Consider the following 25068-nt stretch of genomic DNA (forward strand, 5'->3'; position numbering starts at 1 on the left):
CAGTCTTGGTAGTACTGTGCTCTGCGGCCACAGATTCTCCGTACCTTCTCTCCTTTCCGGCAAAGCTCCTGGAGCGCAACGATCAACGTGGTGGGGTTCTAGCTGGTCTAGCAGCCATGTACCGAGCTTCCAATCGTCGTCTTAATTTCGTCGCCTAGGTCGTTGCCGATCGTATTCAATTCTTGATTGTTCGTAGTGTTCTAATTTTTGGGCATGCTATCTTACTAGGGCTGCGGATGCCTAGTCTCGCGATGGAGCGGCCGTCTTGGGTAAAGCTGGCAGCGCATTTCATAATTCAGCTATCCGCTCCGGATCAGACGCTGTTCGAGCCGCCCCTAATATGGACATTCAGGCAAGCTGCCCTCCTAGGAGAACAGCTCCCCCTTCTTGTATTGTATTGTATTGTATTGTATTTGTATTAATTCATCTAACCTAGGTTTACATGAAAGATAATAATGAACGTTTCATAAAGATCTACTGTTAACAAGTTGTTGTCTAAACTTATATGACGGTACACCAAAATCGAATAAGTCTTCAACCTTGAGGAACGTGCGAATTCAGGAGGGTAGCGGTTCGTTGTATCCATACATAGTGCGATGAAAACTAGGTTGTAGTAATCCAGTAGATCGGAGGCTGCGAAGCACGAAAGTTTAGCAGCGACAAATTTTTCGGGGAGTCGATTTCACCATTGATAATTTTAGCTATAAAAAGTGCTTGTTCAATTTTCCTGCGTCGATCAAGAGTGTCGAGTCCAAGTAGACGACAGCGATCCGGATACGGAGGCAGGTTAATCGGGTCCCGCCAAGGTAGATTTCTCAATGCAAAACGAATGAAACTTTTCTGCACACGTTCGATACGAATGGTTTATACTAGTTGATTAGGGCACCAGATCATGCTTGCGTTTTCCAGTAGAGGTCGGTTTCTGGGCTACAATGCTTCGAATAAAACCTATGCCGAAAGGCATACGCTCTTTTAGAATGTAACTCATGGGTGTAAAAAATCTCTCCACCTGTGAAGAATGCTCAGTTTGCTAAGCCAAATACGTGTGCAAAGTTTCATCCAAATCAAAAATGGTCGATTAAATTTTCGTGTATTTCCAGGCGATTTGAAATGATTTTGCTCATATGTCGAAATCAACCAGCACACTGAAAATAGCGAGAACTTAGTTGCGCATTTGATGCATTTTATATATAAAAATTTATCTGTTCTCTTGCCGATATATAACAGTTTTATGGAAAAATCTCAAGTATAGTTGTTAGGTAACACCATACGATATAACCATGTAAATACTGCGAAAAGGAGAAACGCCCATAAGTTCACACTTGTTACCATTTTGAAGCTTCATGTCAGTACTACGAAGTGGCAAAAAAGTTGCTTGACCGATTCGTCACAACTTCAATAACAACATTTACAAAAACAAATAATCATAATAAAAACGCACTGTTTGTATAGTTTATTTGGATATATATTTGGTATTTGTTAGATTGTAGCTTCTTTTTGCTCGTTGTTTTCCCGAAAGTATTTTGACTGGATAGTAAATATGGTGCAAATATATACATATTTTCATTTCTTCTTCAACTAACTACTCCTTCCTAAAATACCCGATGTTATAGAACAGTTGAGTTAACACCTCTGACACAACTGTCAGCTATAGATTTCAGTTGACGTTACATCACCATAACATGTCTAAGATCAGAAAACGCAAAAATTGAAAACTACTAGAACAAGCTATGGAAGTATAAGGAGTATAACATACCATCATGGAAGCAAACTAGCATTCAACAACGTTCATTTACTGACTTTTTTTTGTATGCCTGAAGGGCAATGGGTTAAAGTGCCACTGCGACAGGAACGTTTGTCTTGTGTGGTTTGTTTACTGCCTAATACATTTTTGTGAGGCTTTCAATTTAGTTTTATTTAATGTTGGTGTTTTTCCTCCATTTTCAAAATGTATCTTGTCGTATGAACTTCCATTTATTTTTTACTATAGTTAGATTTTTATAATGAAAACAACCTGAAAATTTAATCATAGCATATTGGAGAACACAATTGATTACTAGGAAAATTAACCGATTTGAAAAACTGCTTGTGAGTTCAAAACCCCGCCTGTGGCTAGAAGCCACTTTGAAGGAGAAATATCTAAAAGAGATATTTAACCCCGAATAATTTTAACCATCGAAAACACTGTGCCGGATGAAAATGTTTGAGACCAAACGGTTGTAAGGCAAAATATGCGAACATGAAGTGAATTGTCTTACAAGCCTTCAGCAAAAAACATCTGAAGGACAGCTTTAGGGCAAGTTCCATTTGTGTTTTAATTTTCGTTCTATAAGTTCATAAACACAACTTATAAACAAGCTACCATTGCACATTGTTTTATTTTGCCGTTTTCGTGCGATTAATTAAATAGCGTTTCAAATGTTGGTTATAGCCATAATGTATGTTCGGAGAAGTTTCAAGATATTCAAAAATACATATTTAGATGTAGGAAGATGAGTGATCAATCCACCTAAAAGTGAGATAGAAAGATAGAAAATTCACTTTTTTGTCAGATTGAGATAGACGCATGGTGTCTTCGGCAAAATTTTAGGTGATCTCAAAAAAATAAACTTTGCTGAAGACATCATGTTTCTATCTCTTACATATTATGAGTAACATAAAGTTTTCTTTGAAGAGGTACTGAAAATCACAGTTTTCGTTATAACTTTTTTCTCGAATTTTTCCGAATTTTCAAAGCAACCATACCTCTCACACCAATTGAGTAGTCGATAAAACAATAATTTAATAAGCGATAAATTGAGCGATAATAATCCTATCAAAGAGTAGAACTAAGGAGCTTAGCATCTCACCATCAAACCTAGAAATAGTGGAGCAACTCGTGACCCTCATATTTTAACAATATCTGCGAATTCTTCACCCAAAACATTCATTTTTGAATGGGTCACTTGTTGCAGCAGGTTATAAAAGGAGAAACCTAAGATAAAAGAGCTCTAATGAAGCAAAATGTGAGAGGATAATGCAAAATTAATGCAGAGTAACTACTTAAGGACCAATTTTTTCTTTAATGAATAAAATTCAAAAAACGAACCACACCATTCCAAAATTGTTTGCTTTGTTAACTCCCCAACAACCTCTTACAAACAAGCGAGAAACCCCTCTGCGTCATTAACATTGTCCACCGCATGACGATCGAGAATTTGCGCAACAACGAAGAGGTATAGGGAGCATGCAAACGATCAATCCTAGGGGCAACCCGCACTAGAAGTCACTCACTCCGCGAAAGATGTGAGGGGTCGGTCGGTTGGCGTGGAAAACATTCGAGTCAGAGCGAACGAACCGAAAGAAAAACGCTCCAAGCTGCCCATTCTTCCGTCTATACCTACCTAGAGCTAAGCCACTCGAACACAACCCGCAGCAAGCAGTTCACGCTATCTAAGTACTCGTGTAGTGGTATGGGAGTCACGGTGGTAAGGCTACCCACGAAGTAAGTTTTTTCCCCCCGATTCACATTTCCAGCTGCGAATGAATGACTCCGCCGGGAAGCGAGTTGCATATCATTTTTGTTCCACCGCTCGGCGTGTATGGAATGTTCGCTCGTTTCGCGGCGCGTTACCACAAGCAAATTGGGTAGGAAAATTAGAGCCAATCATCCTAGCGGTCCGCGGTCCACGAGTTCGGGTGCTGCAGTACAGTTTTCTGGAATATCTACCTACCTAATATTCGGTGCAGGTCAAACGGCCGCCCCAATGCAACGCAACTCCATCGCCTGGAACGGAGCGCAGTAGACTGTGATAAAAGTTCGGTTAGAAGGTTATTGTTAGTTTCGTTAGAATTTGTCGGCATAGTTGACAGAAATCGAACCAACTCGTCAGTGTGTGGTGATAATTTTTGGTTTTTGTAATACTTTTAACCAGTTTGGATAAATATATTGTCCGAGTTTAGTGTGCAGATAGAGAAAAATTTAACGTGCAGTTTTTGAGTGTTACTAGCGTGGATTTCAAAATGCAGATATTGGATATCAATCAGAAAGACTACGTAGGTATTTAGTATTAGGTCGAAGTTGGTTCTACAGTGGTTGTTTTTTTTGCATCAGATAAACGTGTAACGTATAGAATTCCATGTTTATACCGAAAAACAAAACATGTCATTAATACTGGCTATCAACACGTGTTATATTGTTCCTCACGTAGTGCTTTCTATTTTCCATTGTAAAAGTCGAATGTTGTTCCAAGAAAGAACTGGCGATGGCTGCGAAATTAAAGTTGCAAAATGAAATTACCATTGATAAGTGTTTTTATATAATTGAGCTGCAATTTTTGTGAAAATTGTTTTATTCAATATCTATGAAAATGCAGTTTTTGAACATTTTTCAAATCTGGTATCAGCTGTAGTTATTTTATATTATCTAAACTTGGTTTCCGAAATAATAATTTTGTTTCTCAAATTTGGTTAGATGTTTCCTTCGAACTGATGTGTTCAAGCTTCACCTGAAAATTCATTTTATTTGTTTATTTACATTCGGTCGGACACCAGCACAACTAGGGCTATTTAATCCGTGAGGTCACCTGAAAATTGAGGATGGCATTGAACTTTATACTATAATGCTATCATTGAACATTTATATCCATTAACCAAAGTTTTAAGTAGATGATTTAAATTTTTTTCAATCAGATTAATCATAGTTTAACTATTATCAACTATTCTTTGTGCAATTGAAAGGCTCTACAATTTTACTAAGTGTCACTCCTCACATTAAATTACATCTTAGCATAATTTCAGAATGCAAAGTTTCAATATTTGCCTAGAAATAAAGATCACTATCACTAAAGCTTGGGATGAGCTTCGATAAGGGCAAACCAGATGTTTTAACCTAAGCAGAATGTAGTTAATGGAGCAACATAGAGATACCCTTCTATTCAAATACACGAAATATTTGAACTAAAAAGTAAAAAAAAATCGCAGGATCGGACGAATAGATCGTTAAACTTCGCAGATCAATTAGCTATTGAAAAAAGGTGAATGTTTCAATTCTTAATATTTTATCCTTAAGTGTAACTTGAAAATAGAGACAGATGTTCAAAACTGATTGAAATTTAAAAAGTTGAAGAGGTTTTGTATCACACACAACTGCATAGTTAACGTAGAATTACAACGGCCTTTTTTATGTCAGTTCTTGGCTGCTTCCTTGCGGGTTGATCTTGTGAAGAAACTCTCAAGTAATACTGTGATGGCCTTGAAAAGATTTAAAATGTCATTGGGTTGATTTACGGCTTTTGCATACCACGCCGGCTCCGGAGAAACTCATATTAGATGGTATTCGACCATCTTAGGCTGTGTTCTAAAAACCAGAAGTCACTATCTTGAATGACAAAATAGCATCTGAAGGCGATTTTTGGTGGCTTTCCAGAAATCGGAAATCAGCATCTTGGATTTTAAAATGACGCCTGGAATTAATTTCCTGCTTCTGGACTTCATCTCGATTCCGGAAATAATTACATTAGGTGGTATTTGTTCATTTTATACTGTTTTCTGGGAAATTGTGTCTGTAAATGATTTCAGGTTTCTGGCCATCATACTGATTCCGGAAGTACTCATATTGGGTGCTATGCGGCCATATAAGACTGTTTTGCATAAGCCGAAAGTCACCGTTTAAAATGGCGTCTAAGGTTTGTTTCTAATCGATTCAATAAATAGCCAAACCGATGGTTTTTGCACTTGTTTTCAGTTTTGGTAGATCGAAATCTGTGTTCAAAACAAGGCTCTACGGTTTTCGGTATTACAATAGTTTGCATCATAAAATCACAATTTTCTGCATTTCAGTGAACGCTTCAGTAATTTTCCAAGCGATCACTGTAAAAATGATGGATATCCGTTGATAACTGCCTGAGTTATAAGCATTTGAAATTGAACAATTTCCGTGACGCTATCATGAAACGAAAAAAACATCTAAGTTATATTAATTTGTGGTTTTCGATGAAAGAGCCTTAATTTGACCCACATAAGGCCACTGAAGCATACGCTATCATCAGAATACGTGAACTGATGAATGAGATAGAAGAGTTTTATGTTTTGACGTAGAATAACGTCTTACGGCAACATATTTAGGAGCACAAAATAAAAAAATAGTAGGAGGGTGGTATTCGAGACACGACCGCATGACGTTGACTACCGTATCCTTATATTCCATTTAAACAAATAGTAGAGGGAATCGCAACGCTCCTATTACAAAATTTCGAAGCACCAAAAGGGGCTAGTTGCCGATTATTCTTGTTTACTGGTTAGTCCATCCAGCCATTTTAGTATTTTGCAGTAGCCATGTACTACTAACAGCCATCAGCATTACGGGTGAAACCTGGCACGAGATTACCGGTACTCTTTGGTCTTTCCTTCTTTCAGCTGCTAACACCTATCGTCCGTATGTAATCGGTACGGTTTAGTAATAAAACTGATAGGGTAAAATGTTCGAACGGTACCTTTTATATCAAGCCTTCGTCAGTTAGTTAGAAATAAGGAGTGGCTAAGTATAGAATGAAATGACAAGGAAAGTAAATTTTCCTTGAAAGCTGCGCCGGCCGCTGTCGTAAAATTAACACCAACAAAAACATGCACATTTGTAAGGTTTTTTTCCGCTAGCAGCAGCATTTTGTAAAACATAAAATGCAATTAGCCCCTTCTATTACAAAATGTCGAGGCACCAAAAGGTGCCAATTGCCGATTATATTCTTGTTTTCTGGTTAGTCCGTCCAGAATTCCAACCATATTAGTATTTTGCAGTAGCCATGTACTGCTAACAGCCACCAGCAATACGGGTGAAACCGGCACTAGATGACCGGTACTATTTTGTCTTTCCTCCTTTCAGCTGCTAACACCTAGCGTCCGTATGTAATCGGTACGGTTTACTAATAAAACTGATGGGGTGAAATGTTCGAACGGTACCTTTTATATCAAGGCTTCGTCAGTTAGTTAAAAAGAAGGAGGGGCTGAGTAGAAAATGGAATGACAAGTAACGCAAATAAGCATCGGAAACAGAAAGTGACAACAACAATAACAACAAAGTCAGATCGATTGTACCCGTTAGTGTCGACTGTGCTTGGGAAGAGAGGTAGTGATTGGCTGCGCGGTATGATTTAGACAATCGATATTAATTACCAATTTTTCAATAGTGTATCTCAGAAAATAGTTTGTTTTTGTTACATAAATTTAACCGAAAAAGAATTTCTGATCGATTGATGCCCAAACCTCGAAAATCTGATTATAAATGACTGAAAAATAAGCGCTCAAAACCTGACCACTTTTCCCTGGTTGAATTACTAGATTTTCAAATTCAGGCGCCTAACTTCGATATAGACGTTAGTCAACGTCAAAAGGACACATCGAGAGCGTCACAAAACTTATCTATTCCTGAATACTTGAAATTTAGTCAGTTTCCAACGGTTTTCTTCCAGTCTTACAAATTAGCTATGCGTCCACCAAATGCGTCTACCATAATGCGTAAAATTAAATGCAGCATCGCAGCTCCAAAACACAACCTGGGGTGATATTGACAACACAATGACAGCTCCTTTTTAACTCGAAGCAATACTGGCAGTGTGTGACGTGCTCGGAAATAGCAAAAATCGTTCGAATCAAGCTGCACAATGTCACCCATGTTTTGGTTATGTCTATCGTGGTTTAAATACACTCAGGTCCTTTCAGCGCGGGGGTTTTGTTTCGCATTCATAGGAAAACGCCTAAAAAGACTAAATTGAGTTGAAAAGATATCGTATAAAACCGTTCTAAAATGTTTGCATTTTAAAATGAAAACAGATTTTATGAATATGATAAATGGAATGAAATGAAAAATTATGAATACAAAGGAATCACCAGATAGTAAAAAATTCTATACTGAAAAAATCTTATCCGAAAATTTTACAAGCCCATGTAGACAATCCTTCCTAAACTCTAATCTTCTTTCTTTTTTGTGACCTCGTTATGCAATGATCTATAGAAACGCTGCTGAAAAGACGTTCTAAAATTTTGCATTTTAAAATGTTTAAGGTCACTCTAGAGATTTTGCCCTACCTTGAATTCAACGAAACTGTAGACTTGGTGAAATTATAAAAATTAGAGTTTTTCGTTAGATTTCACTGCTATGCAACAAAAAATACTAACCTCCATTATTTCCTCGAGTCCAAAGTGTTGCTAGATTTACTGAAAAGTGTCTTTTTGACCGTGATAAAATCGAAATTCCACTGTATTTTCACCAAAAATGTGATTTTTTTGGGAAACGGATGCATAATTACTTTAGACGTAAGACGGAAAACGTAATTGCAAATAAGTCGATGTCTTGTACCGTTTTTGAGCAATGGACAGTGTTTTTTGTTCCCTATTTAAAATTTTCCTAGCATTGCTGAACTTTATTTTCGTTTTTCAATGGGTCGTCTCGTCTACACTGCAGGGACTTGTTATATATTTTGCAATACGGCAGACAATAAAAAATATTTAGCCAGATATTTTGTCCTGCTCTAGATTTTAAATCCGGCTGCACACGTGCTTATTCTATTGCACTGGGTATGTATGTGACACATAATTCCAACAAGGTAGCAATCTTGGACCGCTACTATTCGATTTTAAATAGAGGTTGTTTTGCACTGGTGTATGCTGACGATTTAAAATTATATGCTGTTATACAAACGCAAGAGGATTGTTGCCGTTTACAAACCTGTCTAAGGTTGTTTGTTAATTGGTGCCATAGAAACAAATTGATTGTTAGCGTGAAAAAATGTCAAGTCATCTCGTTCGGTAAATCACAACCAATAATGAATGATTATCATATTGACGGCATTACGCTCACTAGAGTAACCGTAGTGACTGACTTAGGGATCCTGTTGGACTCAAAAATAACATTTGATTTGCACCGCTTAGGGTTGATATCTAAAGCAACAAGACAGTTGGGCTTTTATTCAAGGTTGCTAAGGACTTTTCTAACCCGCATTACTTGAAAGACACTGTACTGTGCAGTTGTAGTAATGCAGTAATATTAACTTATTTAAGTCTCTGAAAAAGGTATCTTGCTAGGGGCACCAAAATTTATCGCTGCGTGTTGCAATTTTTCGCACCAAACGTGTTTATTTTGCTTTGTGTTGTGTTTCTGCCGCTCGCAGAAAAAATAACACACTTACACTACATTTGATACATTGCAAAGATACCTTACACTACATTTGATCAAATCACGAGTGGTGAATCATTCTAGAGAGAATACATAGAAGTACACCGCGGTACGCATTGCTGAGATAAATTCGATAGCATTCGAAGAGCAAACATGCGTGACGGGCGGCCGTATTTTTTTCAGTTTCGAGATATAAAGTAAACAATCTATTTTCCTACCTAGATGCTCCCCTTATTTGATATATGCTTAAGAGACACACAGTATAAGCACTGCAGCTCTGTTGTGTAGCTAATAATCGTAATGGCCTTTCGCGTGAGAAAGCTCACAGTTTATTATCTCCCTGGAAAACCATTTCAAATTCAACCACGGTCCGCTGCTCTCTTCAAGCAAGTGCGTCGCTTTATCCACCAGTGTGAGGGCAGTTTGCAGCAAAAGATATTCTCCTACACGTTAGTGATTCTTTGAAAAGAAATGATAAACCTGTTCACCACAAAATGAAAGACTAAATCCAATGAGAAATATGCTAGAAATATGTCAGCATAAGACAGCAAATCGAATCGAAAAATACGATTCCTTTTTTGACGCTATTTCCTCACCTTTATATAACTCAAAAACGCATCACTGGCAATCTCTGGAATGGCGAATATTTAAGTATAAAAGAGGTACACAACATTTGTGTTCGATGCGGTGAGGGAAAATATTCGTTTTCCAGTACTTTTTCAATTTATTTTCAATAATTAAAAACTGAAAAACATCGTTTGGACAAATAAATACTATATGGTATACAGTTTAGTTACCCCGATTGCGGTTGTCGAATGTACCTTTTTATTTCCACTTTTACAAAATGTCCCTCAGTATGAAAAAAAAACAATTCGTAGTCCCACATCAAATTTTTGGCGTAAAACCTCTATTTGAAAATTTATGAACTAAGTTGCATAATAAAGAAATGCCAGGAAACGATATGCAAATCATGACTTTTTTGTTCACCTAAACTAAAGTTTAGAAAAACTACAGTTCTACGTATGCCAAATCTAAACATCAAGCAGAGCTTGTGTTGTTTTAATCTAAATCTTAGTTTCTTTCCTGTTGTCATACAACCTGAGTTTTTACGTTGACCGCTATTAAAGTAACTTTAATGCCATAACACGTCTGTGGGCACAATCACACAAATAGACATTGAGAAAATAAACGCTAATGAGCGTTCCTGTGCTGCTCCCAGCAATGCATAGCTCTACTGGGTCGTTAAATTTACCTTATTGCCAGCGGAAGAGAAAAACCACTATCTCAAGTTATATCTTCATTAATTCTAGGGTTCTTACAAAGAGTACTTATATCAAAAAAGCCCCGAAGCCTCCCGTAATCTAAGACAGTCATAAATAACCAACCGGAAATCCAACGTGGTATTTGCGAACTGCAGCAGTTGCAACTGGTTGCAAAAATTACGGTCCGTTTCACTTTCGTTCGAAACCGGCTCCCAGCCCAGTCGACATCGAGCGTATTAAGGCTACCAGCAATCAAACGGGCGCAGATGCGTGTTAGGTTTAATTTAAAAAATCTGGTTTTTGAAGCGGAACAGGCCCCTGCCGTAAATAGTATCGTAAATAAGTTTTATACCGATTAAACATTGAATAATGCACATCGGGAGCACCTGGTTGGGAGGGAAAACGTCGAGGATCATTTATTTATTTCACGTCGGACGTGTGCCAATCTTCGGCAATCTATCATAGGGGAAATTTCTGTGATGGTTTCTAATTATTTTCTGGGAGTCATAATTGTATTACTTTACGAACTAATTTCATTTTTTGTCATATTGACTTACATTTTAAGTTTAGTAAAGCGGGCAATGTATGTAGTTTCGCGGGAATGCGAAGATGAACGGGAATAGAAGGTGTGACTAGAATTAGAAAAAAATTTCCCTCTGGACGAGGGAAAAATTTTTCTAATTCTAGTCACACCTTCTTTTCCCGTTCATCTTCGCATTCCCGCGAAACTACATACATTGCCCGCTTTCATAATTGTATTAACTTTCGAGATACATCTTTCGAACCTGCGAGCAATATTTTTGCTTCAATTGAAATAACAGGATACTTTAAAACTAAACGTAATATAGAAGTGATTAATGTTTTCTGCTCCTTCACTTTAATCTCACGATAAATATGTCATCTGAACTAGAAACTGTGCTGTTAAATTCAACATAATGAAGCATAAATTGTTTACCACATGACAGCCGACACTGATCTCATAAGAAACGGCCTCAATCTCCTTATTATTACACACGGTGTAAGTTTTCACAGCATGGCCTGCGGTCGTTTCCAGTTGCACCTGAACGCCGAACCATTTTCCAACGCGTCACAAATGTGCACTGTAAGCTTAAACTAGCTGCACAGCCGGTAAATGCACTCATTCATCATCCGGCACGAGGGTCTCTGTTTACCTGTGACGTGAGTACCCGTGCACTAAGATCGGCCCGTGAAGAAGCAGGGAGAGCATGAAAGCATGAAAATAACGTTTCAAACCATTGTTGCTGCTTCAGTGGAAAATACCTTGGATTTGAAGTTTTCCTTCTGCGGAACCGTCGTAGTGAACTACATGCACAGGTTGGATGGAATGATTTTTTTTTTTGCTTGCTATGTATGCAAATTAGGTTTTGTGTTTTCTCGCGCCCACACTAATCGAGCGAGAAAAATGCATTGCCGTATGCTGGTACTTTCACGCGTTATCACCAGAGCTGCATGTACCGGAAAAAAAGTACAGCATTGAAAGTTTATTCAACTCGAGCTTCAACGATAGTTCACTGATGTTGAAAAATAATCGTAATGCAAAACTCACATGTAGCCGGACAAGCTTAATTAATTATCTCCCAACCCCAACAGCTGGACAGTTACAGCCTTGCAAAATGTCTAGCGCTGTCTTGCTAGGAGGTCTTTCCAACTCTTTGTTTATCTTTCTCGTTGTTGATTTTACTGTCACCTAACTCGTTTGCTATAACAGCGAACTACAGATTTGACTTTAGCTTTCATCCGGCTTGCTCATGAACCTAGCAATCATGTTTCGAAACCTAAACACAGTTTCGGTTTTACATTGGTCTCTATCTAAGGAAGCTGTCTTTCATGTCATACATTATGTTTCTGAACCTAAAATTATATCTCTTGATTGTTTCTCCTGGAACACACGAATATGTTCGACTCATTCCTATAGCAGTTTTGTACGCACAAACTCACCTAGTTTCCAGTACTGCGTGATGTGTTTCGTCTTTCCGTCGGCTTTTAAATTAGTTGCTTATATATCACAGAGTAGTAATTTGTGACCATATTTTCTCGTTATTTGGTAATGACGTAACTACAATCTCCGGTCAAGGTGGGGAATTACTTTTAACAGCTGCACAGAATCGATCCAATTAAATCGATTTAGGGATTGCATATTTTCCATTTCAGCTGGGGATCGCTGATAGTTTTTCTGTCCACATTACACGTGGACAAAAAAATCATTTTAGACCCCTTTGTCGCCCCTCGTGGACAAGCGTGGACATCGACAAAACCCCTTTTCCCCCTCCTCGTCCACGTGGACATATTTTTATGAAGAGAAAAATGTTTCTTTCTGTAGTTTATTTAGTGATTAAACATAAAAATATTAACAAAGCAAAGAATTAACTATAACACTGGTCAACACAGGTGTGGCCCTAAAGTTCAAATTGGAAAAAAATAAAGTTTTGGTGCCCCTAGCATTTTTTCAGCGACTTAAACGAGTTTGCTCGTAAAAATAACGTTGAAGCGACGCCCCGGCGAGCAATTAATATGCGACACTATGACATTCGTTAGAGGCACAGGAATGGTTAAAAGCTATAACCTTTCTAGGGTAACTATTTTGAGGCTGCATTTTGTAGCTTTTGACGACCAGTGTATTAGTTTCAGATTTAGTCCAAAATAACCTAGACCAAAAAAGCAGCCTAGAGAGGGAACAAGCAGAAATTAATTCTAAGTTTTATTTACAGCAAAATAGTTCTGAAATTGAAACAGACTCGAAATAAATGTAATTTCAAATGCTGCTGGAAATTTTTGCTAATAAAAGAGTTGAAATGTTGATATAATATTGGTTGTTGCAAAAAAAATCAAGAAATTCTCTTCAAACCAGCAAAGAAATCTAAATAACTGCAAACGCCTTTATAGTTCAGAAGAAACCGAAAAAATGAACCATGAAAAGGCCAAATCAAAAAATTATTTTCAATAGAGTTGTAATTCGCTTAAGGTGAAACCTCATTGAATCCAAAAATGACCGACTTCGAGTCACCACTTTGAATTTTCAAAAGCACAAGACTTGAAAATACTCATTGCGTTCCCCATGAAAGTTCTATTTTATGTTTGCTTCACCACAGCAAACATAAAATAGCAATTTCACAGGTAACGCATTAACTATTTCCGAGTCTTGTGCTTTCGAAAATTCGAAGTAGTGACTCGAAGTCGGCCATTTTTGGATTCAATGAGGTTTCACCTCAAAGAAAAATCAAATGAGAGAACAAAAACAACAAGGATTCAACAGTTAGTTCAATATGGCTGAAAGCTTCTAAAGAAGCTGAAAATATACAAACTTTTTTACAAATTCAAAGAGATAAAAAAAATACAAACACCTCGGAGCGGGATAAAATTTAACTCATGATTCATAAATCTGAGCCAAATTACAATTTACCGCCAAATAATGAACGCAGCACCTTAAGCTCGGATTTCTGTTTGAGAACGAGTCGTATGTTATGCCTCTCAAGACTTTTGCACACACGCTTTTGTGATACTCTTTATTCTTCACGCACTCGCCGGAGCAGCAGCTAACGTAAACCGGCACGCAAAAACTCTTTTGTCTTGCTACTCAGCGACTGTGAAAGAGTATGCAAGTTTCTACTTGCGAGTAGGAGTACCCGTAGAACTATGAGTGCTTGAAAAAATGTGCCCGAAAACGAAAAAGTCTTCTTCATCTACCCGGTTTTGTGTCGTGTAGTAATACTCAGATGAAGAGATACATGGAGAGAATGTTATGAGCCAATCGAACAAGAAAGGTAACAACTCATTGAGAGGTATTGCAATCAGGTACAATAAGATATTTTCACGGGGTCCTCTTTTCTTAAAAAAATTAGAGGCGAGGAAATTTTTAATTTGTCGCTTCGCTGAGAGGTGACGAGCAAAAAAAGGCAAACTCTGTTTCACGTCTCGCCCAAGACTCGTGTCGGAAGGCCCGGGGCATTTGGACCCTTTGCCACCCTCAAATCCAGGCCTGATCACAATGATTTTCAACTGGAGGTTCACAAACCTTCTGTATGGTTAAGAAAAAACTATTCAATTGTGGTCAAAGTGTATAAAATTAAACATAAACATCGAATGTAACAAATTCGTGGTTTTTGCAATGCACTTTATTATTTCCCAGAACTTTCATCGTCAACACCGATTGTACGAGTCGATTCAAAGAGTTAGTCAACATTGTGCTTTGAGAAGAGATCTGGCACCATCGACATGTGAAACCCGGTTGCCGAATTGGCGATTTTTTTCATCGCTCATCTCTCTCTGAGTATCTCTAGTTTCGTACACCGACAGCCGAGAGTGGCGTGAAAATTTTATAAAGTATCGCATACTGGAACGTGTAGGGTATCGAACTGCTTTGGTAAGTTTTTTACAGCAGTTTAATGCAAAACCAGCCGAATGAGTGGTGAAAGAATCACAGAGGAATTTTGATACATATATTTTTGCAAACCGCTGTCGAATTAGTCCGATACATTATTCGAAGTATTTTTTCTATCTCCGCAATCATCGTAATGCATCTTGAAACAATTGTCTTCGGCTGGTCGTGCTCGCGAGTAGAGCGTCCATTTCCCGGGGGTTTTCAGCTTCCCGGGATTCGAGAAATGAAAATGTCATATTCCGGGAAATCCCGTGATCCCGGAAAATAAGGAAAAATGCGAAGGAAAGTAAAAAAAGCGGTGATTTATTTGTTTTGGATTTTTTTGTCATATAGAAGAAAAGATTTGAAACATGATTCAATGATTCGAACTCATAAACAGGCCTAAAACAATAAAAAATTGAATTGTAATAACTGGAACCCACATTTCCACAAAATAATCGCCACTGGACTAAAAAACTGAAATATAGCATTTCTTATGTAAAATTGGTCAATAAATCGATTGATGATGGTTTTATTTTGTGCAGGGCACGGAAAATGGTCTATTTTGCTTATTTACACCCTATTCTTGCGTATTTTCGGAAATATAGACCTTTTCCCGTGCCCTGCACAGGATGAAACTATCACCAATCAATTTATTGACCAATTTTACATAAGAAATGCTATATTTAAGGTTGCCAGCCCAGCGGCGTCTATTTAGTGGGTATTTGGGTTCATTTTTTCCCAGTAAGGATTGGTTGAATAGCTATAATCTTCCATTTTTTCCAGTTTGAGCTTTTGGATTGCCCCTTTTTTTCATTTTGTCGACCAGTGAAATTAGTATGTAATTATTGATAATTAACCGCGTTAAAAAAGATTTTTGTAGGTTGAAAATATAACGACGAAAAACCCTTCTAAAATGTCTAAATCTCGTTTGACTGCTTCAATTGAAAATATATGGTCGTTCTCAAAAGGACGGTTAAGTTTTGTTTTTACAAACCTGGAAAATTATCGAATTATGCCTTTATTCCCATTTTCATCGGAAGCAGAACAGCTTGGATGTTCGGTAGAACATCTCCCTGAGCGATAATGATACCACATAAAAACTCGTTCAATTCCGCGGATTGCTAACTGCAGATAATTGTTATTATTATTATCTATAGCATATCTATCAGCTAGGTCAGCTAAAATGCCATGGCTTATAACGACACGGATTTGTGCCTACAAGACATTGTGCCAGATTGACAGTGACTTCAGCGCCAACGTGCATAAAATCCTTTATGCAGCAGACGATGAACTCGACCTACCACGAATTGAAGCCCAGCACGAGACGATCCTCCGATGCGACCATGAACATCTTATGTCGAATTCGTTTTTGGGGAATACACGAGGATTACACTTTTGGCCTGAAGATGATTTTTTTTACTTTCCGGACTTCACCAAACCAACATTTGTTCTGTTCCGGGATACACCCGTAAGAAACAGGGTTTACTTTGAAAACACAGTCAAATGCCGTACATGACAACTGAGTGTAATTTCGTGGCTGTTCGTTTTCGAGCTGCAAAATATAGTTCGTGACGGTGTAGCATCGTCACGAAAACAAATTCGACATTAAATACCTACGGAGAGGACTAACGCAGCAAGTAGGCGGCGCAGCGTAGGTGGTAGAACGAGGAAGTTTGAGAAGGAGGACGAGCTGCGCTGCACATTGTTTTTAGATATACGGATGAACGTTATACGCAAAAGGACGTTCGTTTTTCGTTAACTGTTTACCGTCAACAAGTATATCGTTGAAAGCACAAAAAAACATTACCAAAGGTGACAAGAAGACGAATCGTAAAGAGAGCTAAGGTTCAGATTTCAGTACGTACGTCTGATGGAGTCAATTTAATTTCCAATTTTACATAATGTACCCCACTATAGAAAACAAAGACGTAGTCCCACGTCAAAATTGTTCGACAAATGAGATAAAAAAATATACTGCTGGGAATACTAAGTCAATGAGAATCATTCCGTGTTATATTCAAATAGAAATTCACAATAACTAAAAAATTTACAGACTTACCGGATGTGACTATTGTGACAACACCGATAGCGCTTCTTAGCTTCTTCTTTGGCTATGAATTTTAATCACTTTACAATGAAAAAATGTTTCAATAAATGATTACATGAACTAGAGTAAGACTATGCGAGATTTCGAATGATTTCGTATAATTTCGCAAAACTCGAAATTTCCTGAAATCGATGTGTCAAGCAGAAAAAGTTGTGATTGCCTGAATGTTTGGTATTGTTTCAAAACACTTTGACTTCAAAGGCAGCATAGGTTTCAAAATTGCCAGGTACCTTATCAAAAATATTTTAAACGTTTTAACAATAAAGTATACTTTATCAATGAATGAATAAAAAGTACATGGTTCGCCTTCGTTGAACACATAACTGAGCAAGGTTACTCATGTTTTAGTGGACACAAAATTTTACAATGTCAAAAACAAGTTCAGATTAGAGCATAAAAGTGATTCTGACTTTGCACTTGACGAATATACAAGGAAGAAGAAAAGAAAGGTTAGAAAGAACGATAAATAAAAGAACGAGGACGATTACGAATAACTTAATTGAGTAAAAAGAAAACTATTTGTTTGTTGCATTACAACATTCCATTCTAACTGTTGATTGGTTGAAAGAAAAATAAATTTTGGTTTGTTTCAAAGGGGCCGTTCCCAAACCACGTAGTCATATATAGGGAAACGGAGGAGGGGGGGGGGGGTTTTCAGAAGACCACGAAAAATCACGCGGGAGGTGTAGTCTTTTTTCTGACTTAGAATTTATTATTGCCACTAAGTCAAGACGAAGCTTTCGCAATTTTTTACTTAAATTTATTGACACGACTTGATAATTAATAAGTGTCACGGAAAGTTTGAGAGTTGTCAGCAATTAACTGTAATCAAATTTTTGAAACATATTTCAAATTTATCCGAACGAATAATTTTTTTTTTTTTTTAAACAGGCTTTGCCTTATATGGCATTTACTTCTTTAGAATAATAGTTCTATTCTGCAATGCGTCGGGATTTATGACATTTATCCTGGAAGTATATTTCAATACTCAACGACCGGTAAAAAAAAATCAACGTTTTGGTCTTAAAAACAATATATAAGACCTGGATGTTCGTGAACTGAAGGAAGAAAGAAAAATGTTTATATTTTGTTCGACATTCAAAAACTTTGTAATTTATTTAAAACAAACTAAGTTACAAATCCGATACCTGAAAATTACCAAAAGTAAGGTTTCACTTATTATCAACTAAATATTTTTCTAGATGATTTCTAGATGAGTATACAATTTACCATAACTATAAGCGAAAACTTTATCGCAGATGATCAAATTGCTTAAACAAATTTTATTCATTTTGATACTCAACAACAAATTAAAAATCATTTTGAATATACTCAACAGAATAGCGTATTTTAAATTACTTTCAGGTAAGGAAATCATTATATTTGTTGAAGACAATGAAATATTATTAAAAATTAAACAACCATTATCTATTTGTTATTTTGGTTTTGAGAAAATGATATTACTGAAAATTCTATTTCCAATTTGCGCAATTACTAATAATCAGTTTTCTTAAACCTTAATTTTTTTTATAAAATTTTCATACTTTATTGTACATATATTTTAAGAATAAGATCACAATACAAAAGACCACGAAAGACCACGGGGGAGTAGGAGGGTATAAAAGGGATCAAAATATGACCACGTAGTTTAGGAATGGTCCCAAATGCATGCATTTTTTGTGTCGCAGAAATTCACAGGGCATATTTTTTAGGACAAAATTATTGTCTACAACCTTACCAGAGACACAAGTTATGCCAGTCAAACAAACCGATTTAGCTGAAAAAATAATTTAATCTCCAATTGGGCACTCTGTGGGTAATTAAAATATTTTTATAATCGAAACAGTTTGTTTGATTGGCATAGTGCCTTTAGCAAAGTTGTTGATAAAAAAGAACCTGTTGTAATTTTTTTTTTGAAAAAATATAACTTGTTTTTTATTTCTTCATTGCTTCGGTAATTTTTATACAAAAAAAATTAGATTTTTGAAACTAAGCTTTTTTATATTAATTTTAATGTTTCTTTTACATTAAAAAAATGAATTTTTTGAATTTTTTTTTATCGGAAAAATAAAATTACTATCTAAAACTTTTCCAGAGACGTCACATTGATCAAAAAACTTTTGGCTGTGAAAACATTTATAATCACAATAATCCTCCCAAAATAGCATTTTAAATAGCTTCTCAGCCTATAGAAACGTTTATGCAATGTTTAAGCCAAATCGAAAATTACAAAAAATATTGAAACTGAGACATTTTTTGTGGAACTGCTCAGTTAAAAAGTAATTTTAAGTTATATTAAAAAATGTGCAAACATATTGAAAACTTCAAAGTTCACAGAATAGTTAACTTAAATTATTTTTTTTTTTTTCTTCACATAACATTTATTTGACACGGCACAAATACAATTTAATGTTTAACGGCGCCAATTATATCTGATGACTTAAAAACTAAAGCAAATTTTTTATCCTCGCTGCCGACTACGAGCTGAAATTAAGTCTAACTTAAAACTAGCATGGGATTTCCAATCAGTGTTTTGTTGTTCAATGGTCGTCTGATAATCGTCGAATGGCATGTATGGATTCGTTCTGCTGAGCCACGATGTCGTGAGTTGGGACAGAGGCTCGTAGTCCTTGGGTCCTGGTTCTGTTGTGCGGGGTCTGGTTGCTGGTTTTGTGCCTAAGGTTCAAACGTGTTCTTGTCGTTTTGTTGGGTGTAGACGGAGGGGAACGGGACTAGACTGGGGCGTGGATGGATTTCAGGAAAACGTATATAAGGGACATGTAGGATAGGTCACGGCTCGCCAAGACATCACGAACAGGAACAGCCGGCTGTCTACCCTCGGCCTGCAGGGAAGCTATTAATTTAGACCTGGCGTCACGGTGTACAGGGCATGACCAAACCACATGCTCTATGTCGTGATAACCTTCACCACAGGCACAGATACCACTTTCCCCGAGCCCAACACGACGGAGGAGCGCGTCAAATCTATAGTGATTGGACATAAGCCGGGACATCACGCAAATGAAATCCCGACCTACATCCAACCCCTTGAACCACGGGTTCGTCGATACTTTGGGGATTATGGAATGTAACCACCTTCCCAATTCCCCTCTGGTCCAAGCATTTTGCCAACTGATGATCGTATTCTGACGTACAAGTGCGAAAAATTCATTAAAGGCAATTGGTCTTTCATAAATATCACCGTTTGTTGCGCCCACCTTAGCCAAAGAGTCCGCTTTCTCATTACCCGGTATCGAGCAGTGAGAAGGGACCCACGCTAAGGTAATCTGAGTAGATTTTTCGGATAAAGCACTCAGATGTTCCCGTATTTTCCCCAGGAAATACGGAGAGTGCTTAACATCTTTCATCGATCGGAGAGCCTCAATGGAACTGAGACTGTCCGTAAAGATGAAATAATGGTCCGTGGGCATTTTTTCGATAATCCCTAGGGTGTACTGAATTGCAGCTAATTCTGCGACGTAAACAGAAGCAGGATTATCGAGCTTATGGGAGACGGTTAAATTGTTATTGAAGATACCGAAGCCAGTGGACCCATCAAGAAGTGATCCGTCAGTGTAGTACATATTGTCGCAGTTGATGTTTCGATATTTATTGGAAAAAATTTTAGGGATCTGCTGCACGCGTAAATGATCCGGGACTCCACGAGTTTCTTCTATCATGGATGTATCGAAAAACACAGTAGAATCAGAAGTATTTGATAAGTCGACACGATTTGGAATATTCGAAGAAGGGTTAATATTTTGGGACATGTGATTGAAATACAATGTCATAAAACGGGTTTGAGAATTAAGTTCGATTAACCTTTCAAAATTTTCAATCACGGGACGGTTCAAGACCTCACATTTGATTAGAATACGAGAAGACAGGCTCCAGAAGCGGTTTTTCAATGGTAGTACTCCAGCTAAAACCTCCAAACTCATCGTATGGGTCGACTGCATGCAACCTAAGGCGATACGCAAACAACGATATTGTATTCGCTCCAGTTTGATCAAATGTGTGTTTGCTGCGGAGCGGAAGCAGAAACACCCGTATTCAATAACAGACAATATCGTTGTTTGGTAAAGCCTTATAAGGTCTCCTGGATGGGCTCCCCACCATTGTCCGGTTATTGTACGAAGAAAATTCACTCTTTGTTGACATTTTTTCATCAGATACCTCACGTGACAACCCCAGGTGCCTTTAGAGTCGAACCAGACACCAAGATATTTGTGTACCAAAACCTGAGAAATCGTTTTACCCATTAATTGTGTTTGAAGCTGAGCAGGTTCATGCTTCCTAGAAAAAACTACTATCTCAGTCTTCTCCGGAGAGAATTCGATACCTAGCTGTAAAGCCCAAGCAGACAAATTGTCCAAGGTATCTTGCAATGGTCCTTGCAAATCGGCAGCTTTGGCTCCTGTAACAGAGATTACACTGTCGTCTGCAAGTTGTCTTATCGTGCATGAATTTGCCAGACATTCGTCGATGTCATTTACATAAAAGTTGTAAAGAAGGGGGCTTAAACATGAGCCCTGGGGAAGACCCATGTAGCTAATGCGAAAAGTTGCCAAATCGCCATGCGTAAAATGCATGTGCTTTTCGGACAACAAGTTGTGCAAAAAATTGTTCAAAATTGGAGAAAATCCTTGTCGGTGAAGTTTACCCGAAAGAATGTCAATAGAAACGGAATCAAAAGCCCCCTTAATGTCCAAGAACGCAGACGCCATTTGTTCTTTACGAGCATACGCCAGCTGAATATCTGTTGAAAGCAACGCAAGACAATCATTCGTCCCTTTGGCACGGCGGAAGCCAAATTGAGTTTCTGATAGTAGACCATTTGATTCGACCCAGTGGTCTAAACGACGGAGTATCATTTTTTCCATCAATTTCCGGATACAGGATAGCATTGCAATCGGCCTATAAGAGTTGTGATTAGAAGCTGGTTTCCCTGGTTTTTGGATGGCGATCACCTTCACTTGCCTCCAAACCTGCGGTACAATGTTTTGCTCCAGGAACTTATTGAACAAGTTCAACAAGCGCCTCTTGGCATTGCCGGGTAGATTCTTCAACAAGTTGAATTTGATTCTATCTAATCCAGGCGCGTTATTGTTACAGGACAGGAGGGCAACTGAAAGTTCTGCCATCGTAAAAGGTGATTCTATCGCGTCGTGGCCCGGAGACGCATCGCGAACAATATTTTGCTCAGGAACAGAGTCCGGACATACTTTCCTGGCAAAATCAAATATCCACCTACTTGAAGACTCCTCGCTTTCGTTGACCGTTACGCGATTCCGCATTCTTCGGGCTGTGTTCCAAAGAGTGCTCATCGATGTCTCCCTCGACGTCTCGTTCACGAACCGACGCCAATATCCACGTTTCTTTGCTTTAGCCAAGCTTTTAAGCTTGGTATCAAGCTCCGAATACCGTAAATAGTCGCCAGGTATACCTCCCGTCTGGTAGGCCTTAAACGCGTCGGATCTTTGCGTGTAGACATCGGAGCACTCTTGGTCCCACCACGGAGTGGGATGCCGTTCTTTGATCGTTACGCCGGGATATTTCTTCGTTTGGGCTTGCAACGCGGCGTCGAGAATCAAGCCCGCGAGGAGGTTGTATTCTTCAAGTGGTGAATGATGTTGAATCGACTCGACCGCTTTTGAAATCATTTCCTCGTATAACTTCCAATCGACATTTCGTGTGAGGTCATACGGAATGTCAATTGGTCGCATGCGAGTTGACCCGTTAGTAATTGAAATAAGAATAGGCAGATGGTCGCTACCGTGAGGATCGAGGATTACCTTCCATGTGCAATCCAACCGTAGCGACGTCGAACATAAGGATAGATCCAAAGCGCTTGGGCGCGCTGGAGGTTTCGGGATACGTGTCATTTCACCGTTGTTTAAAATAGTCATGTCGAAGTCATCGCAAAGGTTATAGATTAAAGAGGAGCGGTTATCATTGTATGGGGAACCCCAAGCCACGCCATGAGAGTTGAAGTCTCCCAAAATCAAACGTGGCGAGGGAAGAAGTTCTATTAAATCAAAGAGCAGCCGTTGCCCAACCTGTGCTCTGGGGGGAATATATATTGAGGCAATACAAAGCTCTTTACCTTGTATTGTCATTTGACATGCGACAACTTCGATGCCTGGAATCGAGGGGAGGTTAATACGATAGAAAGAATAGCACTTTTTAATCCCTAAAAGTACTCCTCCATATGGGGTGTCTCGATCAAGGCGAATAATATTAAAATCATGGAAGTTGAGATCAATATTTGAAGTAAGCCAAGTTTCACAAAGGGAAAATGCATCGCATTTGTTTTTATTTATCAAAACTTTAAACGAATCAATTTTTGGTAAAATACTTCTACAATTCCACTGTAAGACAGAGATAGAATCCTTCATATACGCAGTTGAATTAGGCATCGAAGGATACAATCGCTGCAAGGAGAGGCCATTGGGCAGTCAACTGCTTCAAAAATGATCTAACTGTTGGGAGGAATGCTGTAAGAAAAATTTTAATTGGATCGGGTACATTGAAAGTTTCAAAAATCCAGTCCACAATGTCAGAAAATTTCACTAATCCAGAGTTTGTTTCATCAACTGGGAGTGTAAAAGGAGCAACTGGGGTTTTAGATGTTCCTGGCAGTGCTGGGAACTCCTTCTGGGACTTTAAATTTGCCAGCCCAGGAGGAGTTTGCTTCGGTTTTTCCGCAGCACTGTTTGGTTTGTTTGTAACCTTCATTTCACTTTGAGAAATCTTAGGACCTTTTCTGGGAAGTTTAGGAGAGGAAACACTTTTCCTCTTTCTAGACTCCCCAGGATTGGCGTAAGATGCTCCCGCTGGTGAATCGTCAGAATCGGTTTCCTCAGAGGGCAACAGATCGAAGGGGTTCGAAGTAACGGGAGAAGTGGTAACGGTCTTCTTCAGCATGTCAGCGTAGGAACGCTTTGAACGCTCTTTGAGAGACCGTTTTATTTTATCCCTGCGCTGCATGTACACCGCACATGTCGAGAGCTCATGCAGATTTTCTCCGCAGTGAATACACTTTTCAGCGTTAACACTGCAAGAATCTTCCGCATGAGACTCCCCACACTTGCCACAACGTGCCTTATTGCAGCAGTAGGCGGCTGTATGGCCTAACTGCTTGCAATTCAGGCAGTTCATGACGCGGGGCACGTAGAGCCTCACAGGGAGACGAACCCGGTGGATCGAGACGTGGCTTGGTAGTGCAGACCCGGCGAACGTAACTCGAAACGAGTCTGACGGAGTGTATACTGTTTTGCCACCGATGATCGATGCTGACCGCAATTGCTTGCAGTCGAGCACCTTTACTTCGGGACACGTTTTGTTCTTAAAGCACCCTTTGGCACTTTGCAGTATACACTCGACGGACAGACTCGAATCGGTTATGACACCGTCGATCTCCACGTCTCGTGCGGGTATGTAAACGCGATACTCGCGTGTGAAGAGCTCAGAGCAAGCTATATCGTTGGCCTCTTTCAGGTTACCGACCACGACACGGAGCTTGTTAGGCCGGACCTTGGAAATTTCGGTCACGCCCTTGTACTCCTTCGTCAGGTCTTTAGAAATCTGCAAGAGGTTCAACTTTTTCGATTTCGGTCCTGCCTTTGGCCGAAAATAAACAGTATAGCTGCCCTGGGCTCCGTCTGGGTAAAGCCTGGGGCGAGGGGGGACTGAAGAATGAACAGGGGAGGGGGTAACAGAAGGGTCAGGGTCAGAGGGGTTCGGGGATGGTGGCGCGGGAGGCGAGGGATCTACATCCATCGCGCTATGTTTAGCGCACTAGCGCTGACAAGAACACGTACCTTTTTATTTCTCCCTTCCAGTAAGGTTGGTTGTCCGATCGTTCGAAGTAGCAGCCGTTACAGCCAGCAGCACCAATACAGCAGCACCAAACAGCCACCAGCAGCGAGCCAGGTGTGAGATCACTCCACACAGCGATACGACTCGCTGACACTGATGGCTTCTTCTTTTTCCTCGTTTGTGTCTCGTCCACTGCTGTAGCACAATCCAGCCAGCAGCCAAATCGGCTTACGCACCAGCTGGCAGTCACGATGCGAAACAGTTGCACAAAGGAACGACCTTGAACCCGGATTTATTTCACTCGACCAGGCAAACAATGCCAACACTTGTTCACACGTCTTTTGTTTTA

At 38.9% G+C, this 25068-nt stretch overlaps 1 protein-coding gene across 2 annotated transcripts in view; it reads left to right on the top strand.

Moving 5' to 3' along the window:
* Positions 1 to 25068, top strand: part of LOC129728121 (villin-like protein quail) — a 49171-nt gene that overhangs the window by 19507 nt on the left and 4596 nt on the right. Inside the window, exon 1 of one of the 2 annotated variants that reach the window (XM_055686529.1) lies at positions 3574 to 4035. The exons of the other annotated variant lie outside the window; for it this stretch is intronic. Coding sequence (XP_055542504.1) covers positions 4003 to 4035 — 33 coding nt within the window. The 5' untranslated portion in view covers positions 3574 to 4002. Of the gene's footprint in view, positions 1 to 3573; positions 4036 to 25068 lie in introns of those variants that run through there. 2 annotated transcript variants of the gene reach the window in all.

The sequence above is a fragment of the Wyeomyia smithii genome, chromosome 3, assembly GCF_029784165.1.
Source record: "Wyeomyia smithii strain HCP4-BCI-WySm-NY-G18 chromosome 3, ASM2978416v1, whole genome shotgun sequence".
Lineage (NCBI taxonomy): Eukaryota > Metazoa > Arthropoda > Insecta > Diptera > Culicidae > Wyeomyia > Wyeomyia smithii.